This window comes from Microtus oregoni, unplaced genomic scaffold (genome assembly GCF_018167655.1).
Source record: "Microtus oregoni isolate MIOR12 unplaced genomic scaffold, Mior012 000026F_ref0000081, whole genome shotgun sequence".
Classification (NCBI taxonomy): domain Eukaryota; kingdom Metazoa; phylum Chordata; class Mammalia; order Rodentia; family Cricetidae; genus Microtus; species Microtus oregoni.
The window spans coordinates 14,765,152-14,781,453 of record NW_024543085.1 but is presented as its reverse complement, the minus strand read 5'-3'; the positions used below and the strand labels follow the sequence as shown (position 1 = coordinate 14,781,453).

The window sequence follows — 16,302 nt, the reverse complement described above, 5'->3', positions numbered from 1 at the left end:
GGGGAAGAAAACTGGTGGTGTCATCTATGTTTCAAGTGAATTGATTCCTGCGAAGACATTAATGCTGTAAGTGACACACAGTAAGTACTAGGTGGTGATGATATCACGATACAAGGGAGTTAATAGCTGGCATAAGGTTAGTCCTGATTTCCATAAGCAAATACATATATTATATTGTTAACATAAAACATCTTCAGCAGGAAAGTGTTGCTTCCCAGGTATAAGCTTATTATCCTACAAATGAATGCATCTTCCCCAGAATCTAGAGATACCAATGCTATTTTTTCCTTTCAATTCTTCAATCACAAATATAGTTCAGCCTTCAATTCTAACTATTACATTGTTTCAAAAATATTATGAATTAAATTATATTTTTTATCCATTGATCATTCAACTTCTGTAAGAATATTTATGCTCTATTTCCTCTAAAATAATGCCATAACATTTCCGAATGCTTTAAAATGAGACTGGCTAATATGAAATGCTTATCCTTTGTTTGTTTGTTTGTGCCTTGAAGGATAAAGGTAACTATTGCCATAAATTGAGATTTTGGGCGATGTGAATTGAAATTTATGTCTCAAAGAATCCAACGTGTTAGAAATTCCATTAACTACAAATACACAAATTGTGCTATTCTAAAGAGTACAAAGGTCTCCATTCACTTCGTAATTTTGTGTAGAACTATGTATCTGTAGCCCAAGCAAATCATTATTGAGTCAAGCTCAAGCATTTTCTGCATAATCATTAATATTGAAAAGCATCATCTTTCATTTCCTTTTAAATTCTTTGAGCACTGCATTTGCTTTTGTATTGAATAGCACATATCCAGCATTAAAAGGAAATTTTAAGGCTTTTTTTTTTTTTTAACAGGCTCTGCACTTCTCAATCAAAGGCAAGAGGGGGCCGGATCTCACAACCTATTTATAAAGTTTTAAAACTTTCGAAGAAAAATACAGCTTTGCTATAATTAATGCCTAATGGTATAAACACTTCTGCTTTCATGGTTGCCTAGTAACTCCATACAACAAGCTCGCAGGGTGACTGAAGAGACTGAACAAGTGGAAATGCTCAGATTCATTTCCAATTCAGATAGTCGAGGGGCAGCTGTGGGCAAGATTCTTTTGTTAAAATTGTTTTTTCTACAATGGTTTTGCACTAAACATCCTTGTACACCACTACGCGCTCTTGTGATTCCTGTAGGTAGGAATGTAAACCAGCAAGTAATGATAGAAAAGAATTCAGTAGAGTGGGCCAACTCTACCTGGGTTTTCTGCACTGATCTTGGTGCCTTTTAGAGGGACTGGATCAGGGGATGGAATTCTTATCATTCCTTCATATCTATACTGTTTGTTATAGGAAGTTGCTTGTTCATTTCCCGGCTGCCCAGACTTCAAAATAGCCACACAGAAACTGTATTAATTAAATCACTGCTTGGCCAGTCGATATAGCATATTCCCAGCAAGCTCTTTCATATTAAATGAAATTTCTATTATTTTATATTTTAGCACGAGGCTTGTAGCCTACAGGCAAGGTTCCAGCTGGCAGCTCACATCTTTCCCCTCTGGCAGCTACATGGTGTCTCCTGACTCTGCCTTCTTTCTCCCAGCATTCAGTTTAGTTTTCCCCACCTAGCTCTGTTCTGCCCTGCTATAGGTCCAGGCAGATTCTTTATTCATTAACCAATAGAAGCAACATATAGACAGAAGGACTTCCCACACCACTATATCTCAGTAAAATCTAGTTTCTGAACTGGGTATTGATGGGGGGAGAGTCTACACCTGTAATCCGAGCCCTTGGGATTACAGCCTTGGGGGGCTGTGGGTGGAGGATCAGAAGTTCAAAACCAGCCTGAATTGGAGGCCAGTTTGAAAAACACAGTCAAGTCCCATCTCAAAAGGAAAACAAATAATCAAAAAACTGCTCCCACAAACCCTAATATTTGTGGCAATTGAATGATTCCCAGATATAAATCCTGGTTTAAGATGACATGATGGCTAATCTTTGTTGTCAACAAACTACACCTAGATCAGTTAAAACCCAGCAGCAGGACATGCCTTAAGGGACTTTCCTTCCTTCCTTCCTTCCTTCCTTCCTTCCTCCCTTTTTTCCTCCCCTCCTTCCCTCCCTCCCCCTCTCTCTTTCTTTTATTTTTGTTTGTTTGTTTGAGACAGGGTCCTTAGTGTATTAGCCTTGGCTGTCCTGGAACTTGCTTTGTAGACCAGACTTGCTTCAAACTCAAAGAGATCTTCCTGCCTTTGTCTCCTGAGTGCTGAGTTTAAAGGTGTGCTCCACCACATCTGGTTGTGGGGGGACTTTCTTGATTCAGTTTGAGATAGGAAGACCCACCCTATACCTGGACCACACATTCTGGTTGTAGCCCACACAAAAGTACGTGGAAAAGGGAAGCTTCTGCTTTCTGTTTGCTTGCCTTCACTCTTTCTGGTGAGTTCATCTATTGCTAAAATCCTGTTCCTTTGCTGGTGTAAGAACCAACTCCTTAGGAATTCTAATGAAGACTGAAGACTGGCAGTTCTCTGGGAATCCTCCAGAATCTCAAGAGCAATCATGTTGGGACTGCTGAGATCTCCAGTTTCATACACTGAACCTCTACCATATTCTTTGCCTTACAGTCAGAAAACAGTCATCGGTGAACTACCTGGACCACAGCCTATAGCAAGCCGCTCTAATAAATCCTCTTTGTGTGCATGTGTCTATGTTATTCTGTCTGTCCGTTCTGTTCCTTTAGAGAACCCTAATATAAATAGTATTAAAAGGGCTAGGGGTGGTTACAATTTTCCTTTAGCTTTCACTTGCTTCCTACACAGCAGATTTCATTCCCTAATTACATTTTGCTTTAGCTTAGGTAAAATCAGCTTGCATTTCCTTGGCACACACCAACTACAGTTGGTAAGGTCATCCAAATCCATATGTGGTTGACAAGAGCGGCTAACTAGACTCAAATTAAATTTACTGAACAAAATCCACAAGGAGCCTCTAGCACCTGCAGATAATGACAAGTTACCTATGACGAAATGTAGTTAGGTCATATCAAAACCCATTTCTGGCAATGTCTTGACTTCAGAATCATGTGTTAGATAGTGTACTGGGGAGCTAGTCCTCATTCTTTCAGAGTTCCCAAAGTTAAGATTTGGGGCTCCCTAGGTTGGTTGTTTTATGCAGACAGGAATAAATATGGGAGGGTCCTCTTAAATTGTCTAACTATAGTCTTTGGGGCAGAGTCAGAAATGATTTGTTACTCGGTAATTTTGTCGTTTGGCAAAGCTAAGACATGCTAACATATGGTTTCCTCTCTGGGATCATCATAAATGTTGTCATTTGACTGAAGTAAAAGATTTTATTCCATGGGGCTGGCTTTAGGATATTAGTATGTTCCTTTGTCTTTTCACATGGAAGGAAACCTTCCCTTGCATCATGATGTGTAACTCTCTGGGCTCTTGGCTTTGTGGGTTGGAGGATGTGGCTGGTGAGACCAAGGACAGGGTTTAATCAAAAAAAAAAAAAAAAATCACTTGCTTTCCCAACCACTGTCTCCATTCCCAGCCTCAACGACTCATTTCTCTGGTCTTAAAAAGAAACCTTTAAAGCGTATCCTGTAACTCAACACAAACACCTCTCTCCCACAGCTTGGTAAACAAGGAGCCTCAGATTCTGTTCTCAGGAAGATATCACCATTATTATGTACAAAGGAAAAATTAATGTGAGTTATTTTCCTACTTGCAACATATTCAATGTCTTTCCTCCCATCTAATGTGGAAGAGAACCTGTGGGTAAAGAGCCTGATTCATTTCTGGTATAGGAGTTTCCTCTTCCTCTTCAACTTTCTACTTCTCCCCTGCCATTCGGACGTTTTTATTCTGGGATGTCTTCCATGGTTATTATTATTTAGCTGCTTAATGAACTGTTAAAAGACTTGCATTCAGGAATCATCAAATTACTGTCTTTTTAGATCTATTTGCTCTAACTGCAATAGAGAAGGTCTTTGTGCAGAAAGAGTTAATCTACAATAGCAATGAAAGCTAATTCTCAGGAGAGAATTTAAAGCAAGTGTCCTCCAGTGAGAGGCAGCTCCAGGCCAGGCCACTGGTGTGGGAGTTAACCCTTCCTCTTCTGCAGCCCTAGGATGCTCAGCCAGGCCCCAGAGATGACCATTTTAAAGCAGAAGTAAAAGGCTTGTATTCTCCTTGCGATGTCCTGGGTTTTGACAGTTAAAGTATGTGCTGTACCATGGTTTTTATGCCTGTGCATTTTTGATTTACATACATACACATACGCAAGAGGGCAAAAAAAATCATGAATTGACTCCTTTTCTGATAAGAATCTGTTTGGGTTTTATATATAAAGAAAGCAAACTATTTCTTTCCAATGGTGCAGTTAAAATTTTAATGTTATTTTATAATAAAATACCTTCAAATAAATGAGGCATTTAAAAATGTAACTGCATGTCTAAGTTTCCCAGAAATAAGGAAGAGACCCCTTGTTCTTAATTCCTAAGTGAAATATATCATTTTATCCTCCTGCCTCTCCCTAGAAGGGTGCCAGCTAATTTTTCAAGTAATAATTCAACATCAGTAATAAGAAAACTGATGACCTAGTGATGTACAAAAACGAGTTTTGAAAAGAATAAGGAATATCCTTGCTTCAAATTTTAAATATTTACTATCAGCTCAAAATCTTTTGCCGTCAAATGCTTTTTCTTTCTTCTTATAAGAAATCTAGATAGTCTCATATTGAGCAATTTCAGGAGAATATTTGATTAGATAGAAGAAAGTGGTGTAATGCACAAGCCAGATGATTGACATTAGCCGTCAGAGTGAATGAACAAAGAAGAATGCCCAGGTAACCTGCAGGTGGTTCCTAAGCTCTGACCCCTAACCTCAGCGTTCCAGGTGAAAGTTTCTTTCACCTCTCCTTTGAGGGTTAACGGTCTAGATTTTTGTTGACCAGTTCCTTTCAGTGTCCTTGTAGAAAAGGTTTTCCCTGATGTGAGTCATATTCGGATCCAATCTGGAAAGCTGAGCAGCTAAGGTGTCAGAACTCCTCATTTGGAACAGGCTGTTTTGTTTTGTTTTTTGTTTAAAGGCTTTGATCTGTATCCTGGGACTGAACTTTCCAGTCATTCATCTTCCAGAATTTCAAGTGTGGGATTGGGTTGTCGGTTGATTTGACGTCACGAAGACACAGTTTGAACGCCTCCATTTGATTTTGTGCTTTCAAAACATCTTTAGGGACCTGGAGTTTTGGGGACGTCTGTACAATATGGTCTCAATAAGGTGATAGATTTTCAGATTCTGGGAGTTGGCAGGAAAGGGAAAGGACTGAATTAGAGGCAGGATGGGGAAGTTAAGTGCCTTGGCCTAACTCATTCATGCAAACTCTGCAGGCATGCTTTTCCATAGGATCATTTTGGCAAAGGTTTGTGTGCCCATCCTTGTGTCCTCACACGCACAGAAGTTGCTGTTCTTTCGAAAGTATTGAGACATCACTAGATACTTGATGGTTTTCAGATTAGACCTCCGGCTTGGGGTCGGGTGGGGGGGGGGCTCCACCTTTTGCGAAAAGAGAACTGAACAGAAAGATTCCAGCTGAGGGGTGCTAAACACAGCAGGGCAGACTTTTAACGGAAAGTCGATGGCTTTAAAGAGGAGTAAGCACCGAAGATACAATCAAACAAAGCCTGATGTGTATAAAGCAAGAGGACAGGCATGTCCGGGAGACAGGGGTTGGGAAATTCTACGAAAGCCGATGGAGCTAGTCGAACTGAGGAATGGTACCTTGATCTTAGGTCTTAGATTTAACGTTCAGGAGCCTAGCATCCAGTTCGGTTTGTGTCCTGCTGCCTAAGCAAAGAGTTTGCCAGCCCACCGCCTCCAGAGAGGAAGCTTATTTTCTTTTGTATTCCGGGGTATCTGTCTCCCCAGGACCAGCGAAAGGCCACGAGGCTGGCCGACTTGCTGGCTCTCGGTCCCGTGGGAGCTGCAGCTGCAGGCGAGCGGGTGGGCGGGGCGCCGGCGTCTCCAGCGCGCAGAGGGTTAAAGCGTCAGGGGCGGCGCGGGGAGGCGGGAGGGGGCGGCCGGGCTCCCGGGCTGAGAGCGCCGCGGCCGCAGACAGCAGCGGGTTAAGCGCCGCCCGCGCCGAGAGAGCTGAGCCCGGGCCGCCGCTCCGAGCTCGCATTCGGATCCGCTAGAGCAGGAAGATGGCGACGGACGGCGCGAGCTGCGAGCCCGACTTGTCCCGCGCCCTGGACGACCCAGCGGGGGCCACGGCGGAGGCCGCGGTAACCGAGTTCCCTGGGCTCCCGGAACGGTGTAGACATGGGCTGGGGGGTGGTGCCCCGATCCCCGCTGGACACTCCCCGGGGGATGCCCCGTCCTTCCCTGGAGTGCCCCCTTACTTCCTCGGGGTTCCATTTCCTTCCCTGAGGCATTCCTTCCCAGGGTTTCCCCTTCCTTCTCCAGGGTACCCCCTTCCTGGTGTGCCTCTACCATGGATACCCCTTCGTTCCCCGGGGTGTGCCCTTCGAATGCACCTTCCCTGGGGTGTCCGCTTCCCTGGCGGGTTTGAGTGGGGCGACAACTAACCCTCCCGAGGTGCTAGGGGTCCGTCGGTCCTTCTGGAGCTTCCCGCATGCGTCCTTGGTGACCCCTTTGCCCACTCGTGGGGTGCTCCGGGAGGATCTCAGCCCCCCCATTGTTCAGCTCTGCCAGACGGGAGCAAACGCTAGTCTCGGGGTGCCTGACACCTCTCGGGACACCTGGGGAAGCAGTGAGGAGAAGGTGAACCATCGCTAGGCAAATGTGGAGAGATGCTCTTTGTGTGTGGGGGTTCGTGTGTCTTGGGGCGGCCGGTGGGAGAGGCCCCGCGCCCAGCTGTGGGCGCTGCTGCAACTGAGTGCCAGCACTTTGGGTCCTAGCTGCCTGCTGCTCGGTCGTTGGTAGGGACGTTCTTCCCTAGGCGAAGCTGGATGGAGCTGCGGTTTCTGAATCTGGTGTCAACACATCGCTCCCCTTCCTTAAGGTGCTCACTTGCTTAGGCATATACCTGCTCCCTTCTTTCATGCTCTGAATGACTGCACGCAGGCACCCGCGGGTGGTTCCCACTCTCTCCCTGCCCTGTTTGGGGGTTCTCAACCCACAAAGCCAAGTTGGAAAACATTCGCAGATCTGGGAAGCAGCTTTTTCTAGAGCTGCAAAGATCTGCAAAGAATGGAAGGTCTAGGAGCGCCTAGCAGTCTTGGCCAAATCCCGCAGCTCTCCCAGAGGATGGGACCCAGTTAGCTGAGCCAGGCATGGACACCCTCTCCATGTATCTCCCACCTCCAGATCCCAGTTCAGGTCTGGGCAACAGAGGGCAGGACAAATCAGGTGTAAACAACTGGGGCTGTCTAACTTCCTCCCACCTCTGGAGGTTGGGCTTGCTAGAATGAGAACGAAGAGCTGTGGAAGAAGGTGCTTGGGGCAAGAGCCATAAAAGGAGAATGGGAGGGGTGGGTTACTAATTCCTACTGGTGAGAGTGGAAGACTATGAGCTAAAGCTTTTGGGAAAGTTGAGTTTTTCATTCCTTACTAAGAAGAACTTTAAAAATATTTTAAGTGAAACCTTTCCACTTGCGAATTACTTTCGTTCTGTGGGGGACAACCAAGAAAATGACTGTCAAAGCACAAGTCTCCCTGGGAAGTATTGAGTGTCTTGTTCTCCCTGAGGAAAAGGAAGGAAGGGGAGGTGTGGGGGAAACTTGCTTCTTCTCCCTCAGGAAGGTGGATAGTTTGTTTAATCTACTTAGAATACACTGCTTTGTACCTGCAAGCTATTTCAACCACCAGACAAACCAACGCAAGCATGCGGTTTATGTGCGGTATGTAAGATTGTAAACAAAATTGCATGGTCAGTAATAAGTCTGTGCCAGCAAGGTCAGTGTTCCTGTCGTCTGTTTAAAATGTCAGGAGCCTGATTCAAATGCTGATAAGCTGGCAGCTTGATTATTTTATTCTTGTAAGGGAGAATAATCAGGCAAAAATCTCCCTGGATAGGACCTCCTCCATTATTCCCATGCTGTAGGCTTCCAACATACGGTAACAGCACTGAGCTTTTTGAATGTGGTTACTTTTTATTCAGTAAAACTGGGCTTTATTTTTTTAAAAAAAATAGTTTGGACTTAAAAGGGGGACTCTAACATTAGCTACTTGAGTAAACAGGTTTATTTATTTATTTATCTTATTTTGAGGGTCACATGTAGCTAAGGCTTATCATGAACTCCTGATCCCCCTAACTCTGTTTCTACCGAAGCTCTGGGATTAGTGGCCCTTACCACCACCTGACTTGGCCTCAGGCTTTTATCATCATCATTGTCATTATTATTATTGTTATTATAAAAAAGCTGGTTAGAGAAACCCTGTTTGTCATACTTGTTTTTCATCTAATGGTTAAAAAACTAAAGATATATTTTGCCAGCAAAAGCCGTAATATATTTTTTAATTATAGTGAGCAATTCTCTTTTTTGCCTTGTAGAGATTTATCCCATCTCAAATTGGTTTACATCTTGTGGAATTTTATATATACATTTGGCAGATTCAAGCTGGTGAGGCCGCCAAAGCAGTCGGCTATTTTTGAAAGTGCATGTTTTTAGAGGGTTTTTTTTTTAAAATTCTATTTAGATTGTTGCTTAGGAACCGGTTTAATTTATAGTTTGCAGTTTAATATAATTTCCAGTGGAGTGTTTTAAATTTAGTTTGTTATCCTTGTTCTTCACTGTTTAAATCCTGAAAGCACCTCGAGTGTGTAGCTGGGTTAACAGCTACATTATTCAATAGGATCATACTAATAGTCTATTCTGTGGTCCATGCAGGGAGCCTGGGTTATTTTCAGTACCTTAGCCAAATGCAATGACTTTTATAGGCCATATTGCTATTTCTGCCCAGAATATAACCCTTACGGTAGGCAGTATGGAAAACAGAAATCTGCTTTTTATTGTCGCTGGAATTTGGGAGTGAGAAGAAAATGGAGATCCATGTAGAGCTGTATTTGGGGAGGCAACTAGCTTTCTCTTCCCCCTGGGATTGCCGGATTGGCTGATATGCAAAGCATAGGTATAGATCTTGCTGCCACAGTGAAAGCCCTGACATTGTTTCCGTTAAAAATTGCACATCAGTGTTAAATTTAATGAATGGCCCCTTGAAAACTTTGTCTTCTAGGTAACATTATTGAATCTGAATGCAATAAAACGGATCTTCTTAGCCCATTTTGCTTTTGATTCTCAACAAAGTGAAATTGTAGCTATAGAGCAGCTGTTGAATATTGAAAGTTTGATAGAATAATTTGAGGAGGGAGTAACATGAACTGAACACACATCACTCACCAGTCGTGAAGGAGGAAGCATCGTGGGTAGCATCTTTACTGCTGCCTTTAACCCCTTAAAGCATGACTGTAGTAGGCTTGTAGTACCCCGAGGAATCAAATCATGACAGACACAAAGAATGTGGAGACAAGTTTTAGAAATAACAATCAGAGAGAGGGTTCCTTGTGGAAGGATCTGGAAATCTTTTCTGAAAGGCTCTAAAAATGTTCCACCGTGGAGGACATTGGACTTCAGGGAAAGGTTATGAACAGGGATGTCAGGGAGTGGTGCTCACCCACGGCTGATTTTTGAGGTTCCTTCACAAGTGTCCTGTGCCGTAGGCTCTCAAAGATGAGACAACACCATCTCGGCTATAGCACTGAGAAACTAGTTTAGGTTCTTTTCAGGCTTTGAGAGATTAGAATGAAGGTGGTTCACACACTGTTACATTTTAAACAACGGCTTGCATATTTCTGTTTGCACCTGTTTTTATTGCCGTTGGCACTCTTGTTAAATTTGTCATAGGAGCAATTTTGTGTTAAGAAAAGCATTTGCCCCATTTGTGGTCAAATCTATACCAAAGCTAAATAACAGTTCCATTTTCTCGTGTTTCCCATATGTCTATGCATTGAGAACGCATTTTTTTGCGGCATTAGCTCCTCACCCGCAACAACAGATACAAGCTGTTGTTGACCATGTGGCCATCAAGGCTGAGGCCTGGAGAGAGCAGAACCCTTTAAGGAGAGTTGTATGAACTGACGTGTTAAATGAGACTCATTAGAAGCTGTTATAATACTTAATGTTGATCAGCTAATTGGAAAATATACTGTGTTACAAGATTATCATGCTGCTGTTGGTCTGTGGTGGTTTATGGCAGTTACTATTGCAGACGTTTCGGGCCTTGAATGAACAGACTGACTTTCTTGCCATCTCTCTTTTTCAATGCTGAAGTTTGGACATGATAGACAAGTGCTCTGCCAGTGAGCTACATCTTCATTCCCTTTGGACTTCAGTTTTGAAACATCCATTTCTTACTGTCCAGTGGAAGGGTGGTACACATGCCACAGCTCATGCGTGGAGGTCAGAGCACAGCCCTGTGGAGTTGGTCGTCTCCTTCCATATCAGTGTGGAATCTGGTGATCAAACTCATGTCGTCGGGCTTTGGAGACAAGTGCTTCTATCTGCCAAACCCAGTTTTCATTTGTATATTTGCTCCTTTAAAATTGCTTTTTCTCAGTGGCATATCAACTGCTTTCCAGATTTCTGTATTCAAAATTTGATTTTCCACATTATTAGTGCTCTTTTCAATTCCCTATCTCACTCTGACGACTAAGGCTGGAGACGGAATGGTCATAAGATGGTGCCATGCTACTCCCTTCTGGAAAATTTCCAACACTGAAGTCAAAGCTGTGTCACTCATTAGGATGTGGAGGAGGGGATGGTTGACAGGATAAGAGAAATTCCAAGAGGTTTGGGCACTGGAAAAGACTGGGCAGGAAGGAGGAGATTAGGCAAGGCTTTGGAATAGTGGGCAGGGGCATGGAATGTGTGACTGGAATTTGTCTTTAAAAGCGCATAGCTGGGGTAGAGCCATTTCTCTGCCCTTGCCTTATAGGTTCTTCTGCCTCAGCTCATTTGAAAAGAGACTTTATTTGAAGACACCTGAGTAGATTTCTCTACTGATTCCCAGTTGTTATCCTTATATAACAACAAAAATGGTCTGTCTGTCATGGGATGGAGTGATTTTGTAATCAGTGATGAACTTGAACATCACTCAAGAAAGCCCAACATTGTGACGTGCATTTCCTCTAGGGAGGCAGAGACCGGAGGGTTTCTTGGGTTTGACCAACTGATGTGGAATTCCCCTCTGTATGCTGTGAATACCATTGGTTAATAAAGAGGCTACTTTGGGCCTGTTGCAGTGCAGAATAGGGCAAGGTGAGAATTCCAAGAAGATAGAGGAGGAGAGATTAGGCAGAGTCAAAGAGAAACTATGTAGCCCCTGCAGGAGATAGATGCCAAACATCAGACAGAACCTTACTGGTAGGCCACAACCACGTGGCAATACACAGATAAATACAAATTGTTAAATTAAGGCATAAGAGCTAGCCAGAAAGAAGTGTGAGCTAATAGACTAAGCAGTGCTTTAATAATACAGTTTCTGTATGATTATTTCCGGTATGTCAGGCTAGAAAACCAATAAGCAGCCTCCGTTTATAGCCAGACATGGCCATCCAGGCTCAATCTACTTGGTGTGGTTCAGACCAGTATTACACCTATCTCTATAAACAAGCTGCCAGCACCCAAGGAGTGACACCCAAGGTTGGCCTTTGGTGTCTACACATAGGCGCATGCATGTATATCCTCTCTCTCTCTCTCTCTCTCTCTCTCTCTCTCTCTCAATTTTTTTTAGGAGTTATTGGGGGTAATGCGGATGGTAGAATTAATGATGAAGAATTGGTAACATTTTAGCTCTATCTGTTATAAATAAGTTATACAAAGACTACTAATGCTGTGTATGTCATGTTGTGGTCTATGTTGAAATGATGATTTGAGTGGAAAAAATTTTCACTTTAAATAAATAGATACACTGGGGATCCATTGGAAAGCTATGGTAAATGCAGTATTTTTGGAGCGGGTACCAGGTTGTAAGTGATTTTGTTTTTGCATGTCTATATTTTGCCCTCAAAAGTAACAAGATGATACCAATGATGAAAGTTCTCCTTTGAAGGGGTTTAGTAATTCCAAGACTATAGTTTTTGCCTACTTGCCCTGGTTTATCTGAACATCAGCATGTTGGCATTTGCCACCTGCAGCCAACCAAGATGGTATTCCGTGGTGTGTACAGATGTGTTAGATGTGGAAGGCTTCTCACTGAGGGGCTGATTCAAGTCTCATGTTAGGCTGTATGGTGACTGAGTTCTGATGGAAAGATACTTGGGCTTTTGTTTGTTTGTGTTTTTCTAAAGTGGTGATTCTTCCTTTCCCTGAAGAGGAAATGGAAGAAGAGGAAGGCTAAGGGGAGGGAATGAATTTAATCCATCCTGCCCGAGCCACTTTTCTGTTTTTCTTCCAACTTTCTCTTAGTTAAAATAAGGGAGACCCATTACCAGGTTTCCTTCCTGCCATTGTTTTCTCATCACTATTGCCTCCTCCAATGCGGAGCTGCTCGTCTTGTGTGAAAGAATGCAGGCGAATGCAGGCGATGCTGTCTGTCTAGAGGTTTATGGTGGGCCCTGAGCGCTCAGCAAGTCATAAGAGCTGCCTTAGATGCTTGTCTTGTGTGAGTTCCTCCAAGTGACTGATTGAAGGTGCATCTACTTAGCAGCCCCTAGAGTAGAGTTATGTCTTAGTGGCCCCTGTAGCCCCTGTAATGTTGCACTTGACACCTTAACATGCCTTCTCTTCCATACTGCATGGAGGGGGGGCCTGTTAGGTAAAAGCATGTGACAATCTGATCTTGCTGTCTTGACAGCGAGTAAGGGTGAGGAAATAGATTTTCTAAAGATAAGTGTAATACTTTGGGGGAAATGCATGAGGCAGGATGTGATTAATTGTCACATGAGAAAATGGAACAGACTCTTAAACTGAACTGAGGAGGGAGATGATTTCTGGAGTCTACAAGAGCATACAAACACGAAGGTGGGCTTGAGTGCTGAAGACAGCAACTCCAAATGAGGGGACAGGGAAAGAAGGGTTGAAGAAAGCAAAAGCAAGGGGGTGGCTCTCCCCTCTTTCCCCTCACTTCCCCTCTCCTCCCCTCTCCTCTATTCTCATCTCCTCTTCCCTGTCCTTTGTGACACCTTGAACTCCCCCATCCCACTCTGTCTGTCTCTCTCCTTTTCTTTCTTTCTGTTGCTCTGACAGATCTCACTGTAGCCCAGGCCAAGTTGTCTGCAAGCTTTTAGCAATCTGGCTTCCACTTCCCAAGGGTTTAGACCAAGGAATGAGCTAACACACCTTCATAGAGGTTTAAAAGTAGGTTGGAGTCCTGAGAAGTTTATACCTTTTTCCCCTTGAGAACTTTTATAATTGACGAGATCCACACTCTAAATAATTAGAAAGATGCACTTAATTTTTATTCGTGTTGATATAACCTTCAATAGTTTGAAGCTTCAAGACATTTAATTGATTTCCCTTCTGTTTAAATTTTTTTTTAGGGTACACAGTATCTAAAGACTTAGTTTATTGATATAAACAATGAAAAGAAGATCTACAGAGTTACAGAAGCAAAGGTTTTCACGTTGTTGAGTCTTATATAGATACACGTAGTACTCTGCTGTTCATCACTGAAGGAAGTCAGGACAGGGACTCAAACAGGGCAGGAGCCTGGAGGCAGGAGCTGATGCAGAGGCCTGTTTAAATATTATTGGTCTTCAAAGAAACTCTTACACACTTACAGAGGTCTAGATTCAATTAGTTATTAGCACAAAGTATGAAACTAGGAAAATACATTTCTCTAACTTTGAAGCAAAGAGGCAAAATCCATTTTCTTCAAGTACTTCTCAAAAGCTTTTAGTCCCAAGAAAAAAAGAACATAAATTTTTCCAATCCAATAATCTGGTTACCCTCATGGCACATGAAAGCCAGACATTAAGACCACTTAGCCTAATACCCCGGTTTAGAGATTCCTAACTCCAGCACCCTGTTCTTTCTGATGAGAAGTCTTAGGAGTCTGAGAACTAAACAGATAGAGGACTTGCTTTTCTTTGGTGACTGTTCACTTGGCCTTGCACCTATCTGTGTCCCTATCTCTGGCCTGTTCAAGCCCTCTTTCTCAGATATCTTTCTACTTTTGTTGGAAAGGGGGGAATTTGATGTTGAATGGGAGAACCAAACAAAGTGGTCTGACTGTGTGTTTGATTACATTTTCATTAATGATCACTAATATGACTGATGTCTTTGGGAAAATGTTTGAGGAATACTTCAGCCCCTATGGTTCAGAATATCCCTCGCCAGGTTTTTTTTTGGCAACTCTTATGGTTAGCTTCAGCTGTCAACTTGACACAAACTTATGGTTCTCCGGGAAGATGAACTTCAATTGTAGAACTGGTCTGATCAGATTGGCCTGTGGCCTTATCCATGAGGCATTTTCTTAATTGATAATTGATGTAGAAGGATACAGCTCATTGTGGGAGGTGCAATTCATAGGCAGGTGGATGTAGACTGTATAAGAAAGGTAGCAAACTGTGATCCTGAGAGCAAGCCAGTAAGCAGCTTTCCTTCATGATACCAGCTTACCACAAATTAACATATGTGACTTGTTATATCCCAGGCCAAATACTTTCTCTGTTTGATTGGACTCTGTGAAACTGCTATACAGTAGATGTTCAGAACTCTGAGTTTCTGGTTATGGACTTTTCTGACGAATGAACTCAGTCTGACAGACCAGTTTCATCTTCTTTTTGTTGGCTTCATCATTATTTTTATTTCCTTTGTGTCACTGAAAGAATGTAATCTGGATTTGTTGTTTGTTTTGTGGTTTTTGGTTTTTTTTTTTAAATTAAGAAAATGGGGTTCATTAATAAAGCATAGTCTGAACATGTTTCTCTTGGTATTTTGGGGGCAGTCTTCTTGTTTTCATCAGTGCTCCAAAGATCTTCATGTTGTTATGTGGATAGCAATATTTTCTGTCATCTGTCTTCCTTTGAAAATTAGATTATCCATGATAGTTTTCAAATAAATATCATAAGATGAGGATAATTCATTTTAGTCTTACACTAAGATGCATTAATGATTTTTTTCCATATCTAAGTTTTTTGTGCTATAGATATATGAGATCAAAGCCACTTTGAGTGAAAAAAAAAAAACACCTTCCCTTTCCCACTCCCCAGGGCTAATGGGTTGTCTTAGTTAAGGTTTCTATTGCTGGTGAAGAGACACCCGGACCATGGCAACTCTTATCAAGGAAAACATTTAATTAGGGCTTGCTTACAGTTTCAGAGTTTAGTCCATTACATCATGGCAGGAAGCATGGCAGCATGCAGGCAGACATGCGAGAGAAGGAACTGAGAGTTCTGCAGGCAACACGAAGTGAACTATCACACTGGGTGTGGCTTGAGCATATAAGAACTTAAAGTTCACCTCCACAGTGACACACTTCCTCCAACAAGGCCTCATCTACTCCAACAAAGCCACACCTCTTCATAGTGCCACTTCCTTTGGGCCAAGCCTCCAAATACCTGAGTCTTTGGGAGCCATAACCCTTCAAACAACCACAGAGGACATACTTGTAATCTCAGCTACTCAGAAGACTAAGGCAGGAGGATTGAAAGTTCAAGGTGTTCCTGAGCTACAGGGTGAGTTCAAGGCTGGCCTAGCCTCCTCAGTGAGATATTGTTTCAAAATGGAAAGTAAAGGGAAAGGTTGTGATATAGCTCAGTGGTAAGGCACTGGCTTGCATACATAGAGCCTGGAGTTCACCTCAGAAGTAAAAATGTTTTCCCCTTTCTTTTTTCCCTTTAAAGGAGACTCTTAACATCATTTTATGTACGTCTCTATGTGTGCATATGTACATATATATGAATCTATTTTAATCAGCACGTTTAGTAACAATGTTTCTTGTACAGGTTTAGTTTGATTACTCCACACTCAACCCTTCTACCTTCCTTTTCCAGTGTTGACTTGAGAGCTTACTCACCTTTTTATTTTATTGTTTGGTAAGAAGCACCAGAGCGCTTTTACTTATAAAATTGTTGGAGTCTTTAGATCTCCACCATATTTTGATGTACTTCCTTGTCCCATGTTTCACTAGAATAAAGACGAAAGAATCGGGTATTAGAAAATAACAATCTGAAAACAGTACTGGAATTTTATTGTTGGAAGCAAGCACTTAGTAATGTTGTACTGAAGAAGCAGGGGTGGGGCTAGATGTAGTCAAGTAGAGAAGGCAAAGGCATTGTGTATGGGAAGTGGAAAAAGACAAGATCTCCTGAGTAAATTGGGAACAT

General features: G+C 42.6%; 1 protein-coding gene across 3 annotated transcripts in view; it reads left to right on the top strand.

Moving 5' to 3' along the window:
* The first annotated feature begins 6,071 nt into the window (after positions 1–6,071).
* The window catches only part of Cttnbp2 (cortactin binding protein 2), a 155,931-nt gene continuing 145,700 nt past the window's right edge, over positions 6,072–16,302 (top strand). For 2 of the 3 annotated variants that reach the window (XM_041675315.1, XM_041675314.1), the window contains exon 1: positions 6,074–6,295. In XM_041675315.1, coding sequence (XP_041531249.1) covers positions 6,215–6,295 — 81 coding nt within the window. In that variant the 5' untranslated portion in view covers positions 6,074–6,214. Of the gene's footprint in view, positions 6,296–16,302 lie in introns of all 3 variants that reach the window. The other variant, XR_005976420.1, reaches the window with a different exon arrangement.